We start from the raw sequence: 15,221 nt of genomic DNA on the forward strand, positions 1-15,221 counted from the left end.
TGGCTCAATATTCAAGCAGTTGTCAACTGACATCCCCAGGTCCTTTTCCACCAGGGAGCTTTCCAGCCGCTCTGCCCCAAGCCTGTATTGTTGCATGGCATTGTTGTTGTGACCCATGTGCAGGACTCGGCGCTTCTCCTTGTTGAACCTCGTACGCTGGGCCTTGGCCCATCGATGCAGCCTGCCCAGATCCCTCTGCAATACCTTCCTGCCCTCAAGCACATCAACACTGCCATCCAGTTTAGTGTCATCTGCAAACTTACTGAGTGTGCACTCAATCCCCTCGTCCAGACCATGGATAAAGAGTTCAGGCAGGACTGGCCCCAACACTGAGCCCTGGGGAACACCGCTTATGACCATCTTCCAACTGGATTTAACTCCATTGACCACCACTCTTTCAGCTTGACCTTCCAGACAGATTTTTACCCAGTGAAGCATATGCCTATCCAAGCCACGAGCAGCCAGTTTCTCCAGGAGAATGCTGTGGGAAATGGTGTCAAAGGCTAAGCTGTGCTAAAAGTAGATAACATCCACAGCCTTTCCCTCATCCGCTGAGTGGGTCACCTTGTCATAGAAGGAGATCAGGTTTGTCAGTCAGGACCTGCCTTTCACGACCCCATGCTGGCTGGGCCTGATCCCCTGGTTGCCCTGCACGTGCTACATGATGGCGCTCAGGGTGACCTGCTCCATAACCTTCCTTTGCACTGAGGTCAGGCTGACAGGCCTGTAGTTCCCCAGATCCTCCTTCTGGTCCTTCTTGTAGATGGGCATCACATTGGCTAACCTCCAGCCAACTGGGATCTCCCTGGTTAGCCGGGGCTGCTGGCAGATGACTGGGCTGTGGCTTGGTGAGCGCTCCTGCCAGCTCCATCAGTACAGTTGGGTGGATCCTGTCTGGCTCCATAGACTTGTGTGTGTCTGGGTGGTGTGGCAGGTCACTGACCATTTCCCCTTGGATTATGGGGGTTTCGTTCTACTCCCCGTCCCTGTCTTTCCAGCTCAGGTGTCTGGGTACCCAGAGGAAACTGGTCTTACTATTAAAGACTGAGGTAAAGAAGGCATTAAGTACCTCAGCCTTTTCCTCATCCCTTGTCACTGGGTTTCCCTCCACGTCCAGTAAAGGGTGGAGATTCTCCTTAGCCCTCCTTTTGTTGTCAATGTATTTGTAAAACAGTTTTATCATCTTTTACAGCAGTAGCCAGATTAAGTTCTAGTTGGTTCTAATTAATTTCTTATTACTAACTAATTACTAATAAATTAATATATTAAGTTCTAATTTTCTTCCTGCATAACCTCACAATATCCTTGTAGTCCTTCTGAGTTGCCTGCCCCTCCTTCCAAAGGTCAGAAACTTTCATTTTCTCTGAGTTCCAGCCAAAGCTCTCTGTTCAGCCAGGTCAGCCATCTTCCGTGCCAGCTCGTCTTTTGGCACATGGGGACGGCCTGATCCTGTGCCTTAAAGATTTCCTTCTTGAATACTGCCCAGCCTTCCTGGACCACCTCCCAAGGGACTCTGTCAAGGATTCTCCTAAACAGGCCAAAATTTGCCATGTGGAAGTCCAAGGCAGCAGTTCTGCTGATCCCCTTCCTTAGTTTTCCAAGAATTAAAAACTCTTATCATGTCGTGGTCACTATGCCCAACATGACCTCCAACCATCATATCACCCACTGGTCCTTCTCTGTTCACAAAGAGCAGGTCCAGCAGGGCAACTCCCCTCGCTGGCCCACTGACAAGCTGTGTCAGGACATTATCTTCCACACACTCCGAGAACCTCCAAGACTGTTTCCTCTCTGCTGGAGCCAGGAAACCAAGCACAACCCAAGATGCCAGCTTGTTAGTGTAAGAATCTTGCCTTCAATGAAGTCTTCGGATTAACGACTTCAGACAGACAGATGTGAGACTTGGAGGCCATGTGTGGGGGAAGGCGTTTCTCGTTGGAGAGTCCTAGTGTTCTTGGTGGCAAGAGTAGCTTTATACCCTGAAAAATACAGGGTGGTGACTGAGTAATTGTGAAGGAAGACTGGCAAAATGGAAGGAAAATATAATTATTGCATGTATCTTTGTGCTGGGAAGCAATGCACATCAGCTACTCTGAGTTGAATCAAGGCAACCCTGTGCTTTCTGTATAAATCTTAAGCTAAAATTAGTTTCCAACATCTGAATACAGTAATGTTACCAATGCATCATTGCTAATGGAAGTAATTTGAGTTTCTCGTGAGCCATCACTGCAGGAGAACTGATTTCTTTAGTGAAGAAGATTTTATAAAACACCAGATCTGTCATAGCAAATCCATCAATCCCCTGCACACTAACTTTCCTGCTATACTATCAAAAATAAATAATATCAAACAAAATCTAAACATCTTCATTTTTCATCAAGCAATTCTAAATTAGGGGATACCCTCTGGAGCACAAGTCACAGTATGTGCACTTTACAATAAAATGTTTACATGTTCTGTAACATCTGTATAGTACAAGGGAGTGTAATCTGGACTAGCATTTGGAATGCCAATTGTGCACATAGAAGAGCAAATAGAAATGTTACACAGTATTTCATAGACTGTCTATAAAATTATTATGGGAATATAAAAATGCATAACACTGATATCCTGAAATCTGTATGATATATTTTTGTACTGTTTGCATAGTCCAGTTTAATATTAATTACATTTTTAAAATGCTCTATGTTGTGAATGCACATATGCACACATACAGCTCCACACAAACTCTGTCATACACTTATTAAAGTGTATATGTCACACTTTCTATTTTGTGTTGTGTGTTAATGTTAAAACCAAGAAACTCGAGGCATATTTTCAGTCTGAAGTCATAACACTGGGAATGGATAAATGGTAACAGATGTGATGTGGAAGGAATTTTATTCTGGAAGGCTGTCATAACAGAATTAAGCTATCCAGCTGACTTCATATTCAATGGTAGAAACTTTCAGCAGTGGGTGGTGTATGAGCACAGAGGCATGCCAGTTCAGAGCTCAGCAAGTAGTTCTTAAATATAGCCAAACTAAAGCGTGGTAAAAGATTTAGAAATAATAAGCAGCAGCTGATGAAAAAAATTGCTGGGTGGACATAATGTGTCGCAATAGCCCATCACCTTGAGATACTGTACAGCTGCAATGACGTCAGCTGCCCTGTCAAGAGTCCTGCGATAGGGTCTTGGAATAATGGAAATGAATAAAAATAATAAAAAAGGCTCTGTTAGCATATGCAGTGTGGTGATAGGCTGGGGACTTTTGAGTACCCTCTTGAGGTGTGTGATCTCTGCCAAGAATATGGATCTTCTCAGGTTTGGGGATGAATGACTCCTGATGCATTCAGTTAGCAGTATCTTTCAAAATTTCCCATGGAGCAGGTCCTGTAGCTACAAAGCCAGAAAATATATCTTGCATCGTCAGCATAATGGTGATACTCTGTCCTGTGTTCGGTAATGATCTTACCAAGAGACTTCATATTTACAGCATGGGGAATGGGAAAGGAAAAGAGCCTTGGAGGGTGCCACATTTCAAATTCCCTAACTCTGACACATGATTACCCAGTAGAGTCAGTTAGCTCCCATTCTTTAGACAGCTGGGAAAGGAAGGGTGTTCTTATGTGTAAGACCTTGCGAGATACAAACTCAGTAGCTGGCTCTGAGACAGCTCTCTTAGTGTGCCCTTGAGCAAGTGCTTCAAGTGGCTACTATTTGGTTCTCTTTATTTACAAGAAAATCACTACTTCTGGTCTTGTAATTGGCTTGATATTTCTAGGCCTTTGGGTATGTGACTGGGTTGCAGCAAAACACCTGGAAAGTTTCAGACACATGATGTTCTAATGCTGTTTGGACTTGTGTGCACCAAGCTGCAGATAAGTGAGCAGTGAATAAGACTACTGGGGAACAGCTCTAGAAACACCAACCATTTCCTCTGTTTGCTAAAATGAAAAATTACGGATTAGAAATACTATTTATTTTTAAAATCCAGGAATATCTAAATACTATACTTTTTTAGGGACGGAACAGGTAATAACTCCTATAATTAATGCTGCTTTTAAATTTAGTTCCAGAGTTTTTCTGTTTTCCTAGAAACTGGAAAAACTGAGTAGGATTTTTTGCTTCAGGCTGAATATTTAGGTTGTTTTCCTGGAAAGTTCCTGGGTAGAGTATTAAGGAAATGATCTATTGTTTTGATCGCTATGAAATACTGCCACCTGTTCCCTTAAGCAGAAGTTAATGTATTGCAAAAGGTCAGAGAAAGAGGAGGTCCCCTTTTATTGTTTCCCTGAAATGTTGTTCCACCTGAGCTGTTTTTTCTCCCTGCAAGATGCCTGGTGCACATCCTGCTTCCACTGCAGATGCTTCACCACTCTGACCAAGCCACACAGATGCTGGCACCAGTGTTTGTGCACTGAACATTCACCATCCCAAGAGAACAGCACCAAATTGGGACTTTCTTTGAAACTGCTCATCCCAGTTGCTGGTGCCATGAAGATATATATATCTGGCTTCAGAGACAGTGAGCAAAAGGAAGGAAATTCTTTCTTCTAGCATTCACATTCTTACTAACCTCCCTACTCTAACCAGAGATCAGAAAAGAATCTCAGCATCAGAAAAGCAAAGAAGACAGGAGTTTTGCAGGGGAGGCACCTAGGGGTTGAGGAACTGAGTGGAAGGGGATGGGGGTAAGGATGAGGTTGAGAGAATGACAGCTCCTGAGGCTGGAGAAGGGAAATGTAGGAAAGGAGACTGGGAGCTGACAGATGAAAGAGGAGTTGGAGAAGGCCTTCATGGGATGGGAAGAGGCTGGACAAAAACCTCTAGAATCTGAAGTTGAGCTCAAGAATCCCAAATCTCAGCAGCCATTTGCTTTCCAAAACGCCGCTTTTGAACCCCATTTTAATGGGAAAGCTTTACAAAGGATAATGGCCTTCTACTGCTGCCACCCACCACCAAAGGCCAGAAAACTGTGCCAGGAAAGTGGTTATCTCCCATCAAGGGTCTGTCAGAGAGATCTCCTTACTCTGAGCATTTTAATAACTTAAAATTACTGTGGACAGTATTCAGAGAATTTAAATCTTGCATGGTCAGAAAATACTTGAATGAAGGCTACTTCCCCACTCTTAACTACCTATTGCCCGTGCATTATTGGGTTGCTTAACATATTTACAAGAATGGGGAGCAAAACTAACCAGGTTTATTTTGCCAGCAGCCTTCCATTTTTCTCAAAATTTCTGATCTAGATATTTGAAAATACCCTTTTCAAACTGGATGCATGCTTAAATGTGCACTTCCAGAAAGAGCAAACTACCTAAATGATGACTGCCTATCCATGAGTTTATCTGACCATATATCCCAACAGTCCATTTCTTATGCTAGGTTGCTTCTAGAGTTCAGAAGAAGAATCCTGACCTTTCTAGAAGAGACCCACTTTGGATAAGAGGGTTTTTTATAACAGTCATGTAGTCTTGCTGAAACTTACCAAACTTTGCCTGGCAGCAGCCACACGTATTCATATATTTCAGACTTCTGAAGCAACATTTGAAGTGAACTGTTTCTTTTAAGCATGAGCAAGATGGAGCTCAGTTTAGCGCACCTAGCTTCAGCCACGTTTTGGTTGGGCAAGGGCAAAACTTCTGATCAGGAAATTATGAGACCGTCAATTTTCAGACTTGCTTAAATCAAAACCTGTTCAACTGATTTTGCTTCAGCTTTCTGTACTTTCTCATTCAGACAGACCATGCAGATCTGAAACAGCAAGGGAGCTTGAGATAAAGCTCTGAACAATGCTGGAGACAAGCTTACAGAAAAGCCACATATCATAGTTAACAAGAAGAACTGTTACAACATACACAGTATGGTGTAGCACAAATGCAAAGTGTACTGGAGGAGCAAACACACCTATGCCGAATGGGCATATGTCCAGAAGGAAGTTAGGGCAGTGTAATTTATCATTTGCCATGCACAGACAGTCACATCAGCAAAGGATGGTAAAGAAGTGGGGTCAAGGCATCACTTCCAGTCACCAACACAGGAAAAGGGAGCTGAGTCACCAGGTGTAGAGAAGAAAAGAAAAATCTGCTGCAGTCCTGTGCAAAACTTAAACAAATCACAGGAGACAAATCAGAGCTCCTAAGTGTTAACCCATTCTGTGCCTAGGTGGCAACTCTGCATCCTCACTCTCTATGTAGCTCTTGAATTGCTCAAGAAAGGCACAAGTATTTATGTTAAAAAGGTTCACACAGAAAATGCTCCACTCAGAAATTATTCCAGCCAAAAAATATCGGTTCACAGATACAGAAGTATTCCAGAGGCAAATCTCCTCTTGTTTCGGATTGTTTGCTATCAGTGTGTCAGTGGCAAGAGCTTGGTCTGGACTTTGACTGCACAAGAGGGAAGAGAGGAGCAAGAAGGGTTCTTGGCCCAAGAGCTTCTAGACCATGAATATATGCTGCATGCAGGCAGAGACATAACCCTGAGGAGTGACTGGCAGCTGTCTCAGAGCACCAGCTCTCACTAGAGGATCTCAGCCATGTGAGATGAGGGTCCATCGTCATTAGAGCCATGCACACACTGCAGAGGCAGCCTGCACCCTTCTCTCTTGCTGGTATAAAGGCAGGACCTTGAGGCACCGTATGCTCATGGCAGGGCTGCATTTGGAGTCCTCCCTGCCCACACACACATAGGGACACATGCTGTCTTGGGTATCCTGCCCCGATGTACTCTGTCAGGAAATTACTCCGTGTGTTCACCGGTAACGATAACCAAAGTATCAGTCAACAAAGATAGGGGAGGAGGGGGACGCAGGTGAAATCAGAAGAGGTGATGCCAGTGAGCACTGCAGCACTGGTAACTTGTGGGATGTTCTGTGTACCCTGCTGAAGCAGCAAAAGCTCAGTTAGCAGCTTTCCCCAAGGAACTGGCAGCTCCTCTAAGCCTGTACCTGCCACATACAGCGAATACACACCGAAATGAATTCTGAGTCATATGAAATATAAGACCTTACCCCTTCTGAGAAAAATGCCTCTCCATATTAGCCATACATGCTGCTAAAGATATTTTTCTTAAGTCTCTATGATTGGCATTCACAGTGAAAGAAAGGGGAGTGGTCTTGGCTGTCAGCATGAAGGAGAAGCAGCAGGACCTTGGCTGCAGCAAGAGGTGTTTAAAAATGCTAACATCTCCTACATCACTTTCCTGAAAAGATGTGCTGGATAAAACAAAGGGAGCCCTGCTAGTATTTTACAGACCAACCTGTTAAATGAGTGACCACACTATCAATCTAATACATTATTGTGGCTGAGTACCACCTTTTTATATATTTCTATCCACATGCCTAGAATGCCTTTTATATCAGACTGACATGGACTAACTGCTTGGTAGATAATCAGAGCAAGCAGACCACAATTAAGAAAATTATTGATGCCTATTAATACCAGAATGCTATTACACTAATTGTGTATTCACAAAATAGCCAGAGGGCAAATACGTGGTACCTTCACATAACAAAGTGTTTCATAGAATCACAGAATGGTTTGGGTTGGAAGGGTCCTTAAAGATCACCCAGTTCCAACCCCCCAGCCATGGGCAGGGACACCTTCCACTAGACCAGGTTGCTCAAAGCCCCATCCAGCCTGGCCTTGAGCACTGCCAGGGATGGGGCAGCCACAGCTGCTCTGGGCAGCCTGGGCCAGTGTCTCACCAGCCTCACAGTAAAGAATTTCTTCCTTTCATCCAAACTAAATCTACCCTCTCTCAGTTTCAAGCCATTACCCCTTGTCCTCTCACTGCATGCCCTTGCCAAAAGTCCCTCTCCAGCTTTCTTGTAGGTTCCCTTTAGGCACTGGAAAGCTGCTATGAGGTCTCCTTGGAGCCTTCTCCAGGCTGAACAACTGTCTCAGCCTGTCTTCACAAGAGAGGTGCTCCAGCCCTCTGATCATCTTCATGGCCCTCTTCTGGGCTCACTCCAACAGGTCCCTGTCCTCCTCCTGTTGGGGGCCCCATAGCTGAATGCAGTACTCCAGGTGGGGTCTCATGAGAGTGGAGTAGAAGGGGAGAATCGCCTCCCTCGATGTGCTGGTCATGTTTGTTTTGATGCAGCCCAGGATTCAGCTGGCTTTCTGGGCCATGAGTGCACATCACCGGGCCATGTTGACCTTCATGTCAACCTACACCCCCAGGTCTTTCTCCCCAGGGCTGCTCTCAATCCATTCTCTGCCCAGCCTGTGTTTGTGCTTGGGGTTGCCCCGATCCAGGTGCAGGACCTTGCACTTGGCCTGGTTGAACTTCATAACATTCACATGGGCCCACCTTTTTAGCCTATCAAGGCCCTTCTGGATGGCATCCCTTCCCCCCAGCATGGCGACTACACCACACAGCCTGGTGTCATCTGTAAACTTGCTAAGGGTGCTCTCAGTCCCACTGTCCATGTTGCCAACAAAGATGCTGAACAGCACTGGTCCCCAGTACAGACCCCTGAGGAATGCTACCTGTCACTAGCCTCCACTTGGACATTGAGCCATTGATCACAACTCTTTGAGTGCAATCATCCAGCCAATTGCTTATCCACTGAGTGGTCCCTCTGTCAAATCCATGCTTCTCCAGTTTAGAGACAAGCATGTTGTGTGGGACCGTGCCAAAAGCTTTACACAAGTCCAGCTAGATGACGTCAACTGCTCTTCCTTTATCCACCAATGCTGTGACCCCATCTTAGAAGGCCACCAAATTTGTCAGGAATGATTTGCCTTTAGTGAAGCCATGTTGGCTGTTTCAGCTGGTGTTATTACTGGTTACATTTGAATTCATACTTCTCAGAACACTTGTGCTTTTTTACTTATGTGCTTGACAGCAAATTTCTAAAAATATATTTTGCATCCTCCTCATACCAACCGTGCAGGGTCTGCAGTAATTTGTTACCCTAGAGAGTCATTGTCAAGTTGGGCAACCCAGCTCAGTGTGGCAGGACTTTTAAGAATGGTAATGTCATTTTATTAACATGTGCCCTAGTGCTTTATTTTTTAAGGACACTGCTGACCACACACAAATACATACACAGTTATGAATGCTGCATTGTCCCTGTATAAATATATCTATCATATTTCTGTTAACTGTGACATTTTATGTCACTCATGGGTGCTGCTACATGGTTCTGTATAACTGAGACACCAAGTTCCTAGTTTTTCTTGCTGGTTTCCCCTGCTGCATATAATCACAAGAAGTGTAGGAGCAGTTGTTCCTTTCTTTCTCTCCTCAGAATATTGCTATTTCTCACATCTTAACATCTAGACGTTGTAAGGGAAGACTAGACAAAGCAGCCTTGTCCTAAGATGCTGTGGTGGGATACCTGTATAGCATCCTTTTCTCTAGAGCTGGGGACTGGAGAAAAACCTTCAAAAAACCTCATTCTCCAGGAATGAGGTGAGTTAAATAGCAACTGTCTCCAGCAGATATTTTTCTGACACGTTCCTAAATTTCTCCAGCAAAGATCTCCCAGCTTCTGTGGGAACAGCCTCAGAAAACACAGGATTTTTGCTCTACATTGAGATGTCAAAGAAAGCTGTTCTGGATTGCTTCAAAGTAAAGGCTAAGTAGGGAGAGAAGTCCTGAGAGAACACAATACACCTGCAGAAAAGTCTTTCCACCCTACATGCATTTTTTTCTGAGGCTACAATAAGTTGAAAAAAGATGACCTCTCAATAAGCATCAGGGATGTTCAAGGGCTACTGGAAGATGTTCCTACTTGCTCATCATGCTGTTAAATGTTTTACCAGACATGATTTGGCATGATTGAGAAAAGAAGTAAAAAAAAAAAAAAAAAAGAAAAAAAAAAAAAAGAAGTCTGACATAAAATTGCTATTAAAATGCAAAAGAGGGGGTGGGGGGGGAAGGGGTGGGGGGATCATTCTTCTCTTTCCCTGGGATCACAGTGATTAATTCACAAGGGTTTTCTAAATCCCACAGCTGCTTAGTCAGTATGAGAGTGAAAGTTTTTAGCCATTTCTGCTGAGATGTGATTTAAAAAGAGAAATTATGTTTTGTGGGATACTTTGGCAGTTCTAAAAAATATGCTCACCTCATCGCAAGACTGATGAAGTTGGTGTACCATTAGCAATAGCCATCGATAAATATCCTCTAAGGATGCTACTGTTACTACCACTGAAAACTCAGCAATCCTGATGTAGCAGCCTAAAAATTAAACTGATGAGCTGCAACTTAAGTATTTAACAATATGATATCAAGCGAACTATTCAAATATGATGGAGCTTAGCAGTTTATAGCTGTAACTAACGGAGAATGCAACAACAAGTATTAGAGAGATTAGTGAAAGCATGCAGTGTGACTGATGGGGAGGGCATAATGGATGGTGGAAGAAATGAAGCAGCAAATATAGATAATTACTGAAGAGACAAGAGATTTTAGTAGCTCTGAAGCTGACAGGTAGTAAAGCATTAAATGTCTGATCCAAACCAATTCAGGTTGATGATACTGTAGTAGTAGCAGCCAATTTTTCTTTTATATTCTAATGGTTAAGGTGCTTGGCCAGGAAGACTGGTTTTCAGACCAGTGCAGCTTTTTTCTTCCTTTGTGTAGTCAGGTATGTAGGTGTTAAAGGAACAAAAAGCAAGGAAGAAAGACTGGCTCCAGAAATGAGAGCTTGGACACTCATCTTTTGCATAACAACCTACTTTCAGTTCCCTCGTTGGAGTCATTCAGACACCTGTCTCCTGCCTATCATTCATCCTAGAGCTGAGACTTTCCTGGAAAGCAGACAAACATGGTCCTACCTCTTACTCTCCAGGGCATTTCTGCACATTCCATTACCTGCGCACTGACAAGTAATCCTGAGCAGCCAGATGAAAACTCAGGCTGTAGAAACCTGCTGGTGACCAAGCAGCACTGGAGCAGCTTGCTGCCTACCCATCCACTAGCAGGAGGAGGTGCTTCTTGAGCACTACTGGCAACAGAAATCTTAATGTGGATAGAAAAGGAAAATTGTTTGGGATGGAGTGTATGAGATAACTTTGTCAGTTGCACTCCAAAATGGGGAGCTGCAATCCTGGCAGTCTGGAAACCCTAGGAACGATGGAGCTCTGCTGAGCTCCTGGTGTTCTGGATCTGAAGGCCCAGTTCAAAGATTCAGGTATTTGTTTCTGGCTTGAACTCAGGCCAGTACCTCTTCCCTCAAAATGGGCATTTCCTAGAGCCAGAAAAAAAACCCACAAAAACAAGAAAAGGATTTGACTGAGCAGACACTTGATCCTGATACTTGTTTGTTGTTGATACTATTTTCCATTGCCTCCAGGCTATTTTTCCTGTTTACTCAGGCAAATAACCATGAGTGAATTCAGAGTCAAGCTGTTCAAATTTAGCCAAAAAAGATGGGGTTTTGCAATCATATTTAGTTATTTGCCCATCTTGTGGAACTCCAGAACTGATGCATGCATATAAGTATTTATCATATTGCTCTTATTGGTTTGACTGACATGAGGGAACAAAGACAGCTTCATACCAAGGTCAGAGAAAAAGGGTCCAGACATATGTATTAGATGGCTTTGAAGTTCCTGAAGCTCCTTTTTCTGAGCCAATAAAAGCTGCAATATAAAATTGAAATGCAGAGGAGTTTGTTACAGTATGTTTGTCATAAAACAGAGTGAATTACAGCAATACTTGCAGAAAAATACTGTACCAAGAATGGCACGTAAATATCACCTTTAAAATGCAAATATTAATCATGAATCTGTCTTAGAATATAATGCGCTTTTTTAAAACTCAGTAAAGGCCTTAAAATGTAAAGCTATATCAAAATTATTTGTATATAGTTGATAAATAGTATTAGGTGGTGAACAACATAAGGTTCCAAGGCAGAAGCAAGGGACAGCTATTTCTGTAGCCTGAAGAACCTCTCTATGTAATAATGAGCACAATTCTCATGTTTTTCTTTAACATCAGTGTGTTCAATATAGACACAAATGGAGCTTTAAAGAGGATTTTGCAGGCAATTTGTATTGGTGTTTGTAGCTGGTTTTACAGGAGGAGAATTTGCACAGAAATAGTCTATTAACACCCATAAGTACAATTGCCCAAGAGAAAAAAAGGATAGAGGAGGGCACCATTCAAAATCATGACAATCACTGTAAAAATTGTTCTTTCTCTATGTTACATAAAAAACATCAGTCAGTATGAAAGTGAATCTGTTCTTTATTACAATTCTTTTCCTCCAATTTGTGTCCAAGATGGCTTGCTGAGATAAACTGGTGGGCTTCTGTCAACTCACATTTTCTCTTTAAGCTTCCAAAGAGGAAAAAAAGAAACCTAACCCTGAATAATTTAAAAAAAGGAATCTTAAAATTATTTCAACATTACAGAGCAGAAATGATAACAGAGGGAGTTACATTTCAGCCCTACCAGTTTCAACAGTGTCTCCTTAATCTGAAATTGAAGCGGTTCTATGAACTTGAGTCACATTTGATTTTTTGTTTGACCTTTTGTACAAAGAGACAGGTATGAACGAGTACTCAGTCCCCTGTGAACATGTTATATTAATGAACACAGTCTTGGGAAGGGAGACAACGGTGGGGGATTCTATAAACCCTAAGAAAATATAAAACCTATTTTCCACTCCCTTGCCTGCCATCCACAGGGTGTTCAGTGCTTTTCAGAAAGTGTTTAGCCAATACAATCACAATAAAATTGTGATTTTCAATTTACAGTGCAAGTGATTGGCTGATGTTCCTAGTTAATGTAGGGAATATGTTTATGTATATGTTTCATCTGTGTGGTTCAGGCTGTGTTGAAATCACATCAATTTGCAGTGTTAACTGTTATGCAGCACAAATAGGTCCTGCACAGAAATTTGAATTGGGAACTAAATGAAAAGAGGCAGAGATAATTCCAGCTGTCACAATCATTTCAAAATGTTATTTTTTTAATGCCTACATCTCCATTTTAAATACTAGGTTGGGGCTACATATGGATAAACAGGAAACCATATCTCTCTCAGATTTTTTCTCTCCTAGGTACAACACAGGTGGACAAACTGATGTACAGTCAGAGCGTAGCCAGTGTTGCCCACATTGACTTGCACAGAGGTACTTGCTGTCTGCCCTGCAAGAAACACCTGTAATTCTCCCAAAGACTTGTGCGCTACTGATACTATGGATAAAGACATTATCAATTGTGTTGAGTCTGACTGACGCCCACAGCAGCCCTTATAGTGCCGTGCTTGTACTGGTATGATAACACACCAGGGTTTTGGCTACAGCTGAGCAGGGCTGGCACAGCACCCAGGCTGTCTCTGCAACATTCCTGCTCCCACCTCACCAGTAGGCTGAGGGTGGGCAAGATCTTGGGAGGGGACACAGCCAGGACGGCTGACCCCAGGTGGCCAGTGGGATATTCCATACCATATGACATCTACTCAGATATAAAAGCTAAGAGAAAGGAGGAGGAAGGGGGGGCATTTGTTATTTATGACATCTGTCTTTCAGAGCAACTGCTACGTGTACCGAAGCCCTGCTTCCCGGGAAGTGGCCAAACATTGCCTGCTGATGGGAACTAGAGAAGAGCATCTTTTGTTTTCCTTTGCTTCTACCCACACAACTTTTGCTATTGTTTCATTAAACTGCCTTTATCTTGACCCACACGTTTTTTTCCATCTTGTTTTCTCCCCTGCGATTCTGTTGAGGAGGGGAGTGATAGAGCAGCTTGATGGGCACCTGGTATCCAGCCAAGGTCAGCCCACCACACCAATATACAGACAGCTTCTCTTTCAGCACTTTGTGACTTTGCAGCTTGTAGTTTAAGGGCCCTTAGCGCAGCCTCCCTGTGGGGACAGGCCAGATGAGAGAGCACAAAGCTGGGATGGAAATCCTTTGCTAGATGCCAACAAATAGCCAGGATTTGGTAGAAGATTTTTAATTTTTTTTACATTATATTCCATCTGTATTGGCAGAAAAAGATTGTGGCTTTAACACCATCAAATGTGTGCAGGCACATTTACCTATAAACAGACCAGAAGGCTCAGCTAAATATTCCTTCCTTCCTTCCTAGATGAGGTTGGGATGTAGAGGCAAGACAAGTGGCTGGAACATGCTGTTAGGCTGAAGGTCTGCAGGAAAGAGCATTTCCTCTCTTTTTATCATCCCTATTTATCTGTTTTAATCTTGGAGACAGAACAAAACAATATAAGTTTCACAGGCATCCCTAGCCTATCCTGCACTTGCTGCATGTTTCTTTTTAGCATACTGAATGATTTTACACATTCACATCCTAAAATATGTAGGGAACAGCTCCCTCCCCTGCAAAATAGAAGGCACTGCTGCAAGGCATAGCTTGTACCTATTCCTTACGTGTTAAAGGGAAAATAAGCCTGTTTAATTGGATTACAGTAAACTGCACTTGCTGATCCACTTGTACACTATTTCCTGTATTCAGAGCATGAAATTTTGAATTATAGTCAGACATCTAGGTTGTAAATTCGTTTACAAATATAGTAAGATTCTTCAAGAAACACAATAGAAACAGCTCATTAAGGAAAATTTTTCCCTAAGAATAAACAAAATTTGCATTTCTCAGACTTCTCTTCTCTGATTGGAGGGCTTACACATTCTTCCAAATAAAAAGAAGGTAAAAGAAGCATCTGTTTCATAGTCAGCATGTAGACAGCATAGTAGTGTAAGAATTCAAATACTGCAAGAACTGAAGATACTGGCTCTGTTCATCTATCATAATTCTCTCAAAAACTATTGGGTATCCAAGGCTGTGAGAGCAATGTAAGGCTAGCATATACAGAGAGCAATTTTTTTCCTGAAAAAAAACTCAAAAGCCAAACCCACATACACACTTTCCTGCAAGATCAGGACTCGATGATTTAGAATTAATTTTCATGAATTCTAACACATCATGTGTTTGCAAGAAAATGCATGAAGTAGTTTAACAGATTATGCATCCTCTGTAAGAGTTATGGCCTAAGAAGTAAATTAATGGGTTTACCAGAGATGAGAAGTGTTTTAGGTAATATTTTCTCCTTGCATTTGCTTAACTGCTATTTGGAAATATCCGTACTAATTGGGACTCCTGGGTGCAACAGCAACACGAATAATAAACACAATGTAAGCATTGATCAAAGTCCCCCTCTTCCCCTAGTGCTAAGATTAAAAGTATAAAATTACAAGAAACACTAGAATGGAGGTAAAAAACCTGAAGTAATATCTACAATAATAAGTGTTGTTAT

General features: G+C 42.6%; 1 protein-coding gene across 4 annotated transcripts in view; it reads left to right on the forward strand.

Moving 5' to 3' along the window:
* Window positions 1-15,221, forward strand: part of LOC121089329 (translation initiation factor IF-2-like) — a 38,893-nt gene that overhangs the window by 10,871 nt on the left and 12,801 nt on the right. For 2 of the 4 annotated variants that reach the window (XM_040596491.1, XM_040596490.1), the window contains one exon: window positions 13,006-13,672. The exons of the other annotated variants lie outside the window; for them this stretch is intronic. Coding sequence is in view for 1 of the 2 variants with exons in the window: in XM_040596490.1 (XP_040452424.1) it covers window positions 13,006-13,029 (24 nt within the window). In the remaining variant the exon portion in view is untranslated. Of the gene's footprint in view, window positions 1-13,005; window positions 13,673-15,221 lie in introns of those variants that run through there. 4 annotated transcript variants of the gene reach the window in all.

Source organism: Falco naumanni, chromosome 5, assembly GCF_017639655.2.
Source record: "Falco naumanni isolate bFalNau1 chromosome 5, bFalNau1.pat, whole genome shotgun sequence".
NCBI lineage: Eukaryota > Metazoa > Chordata > Aves > Falconiformes > Falconidae > Falco > Falco naumanni.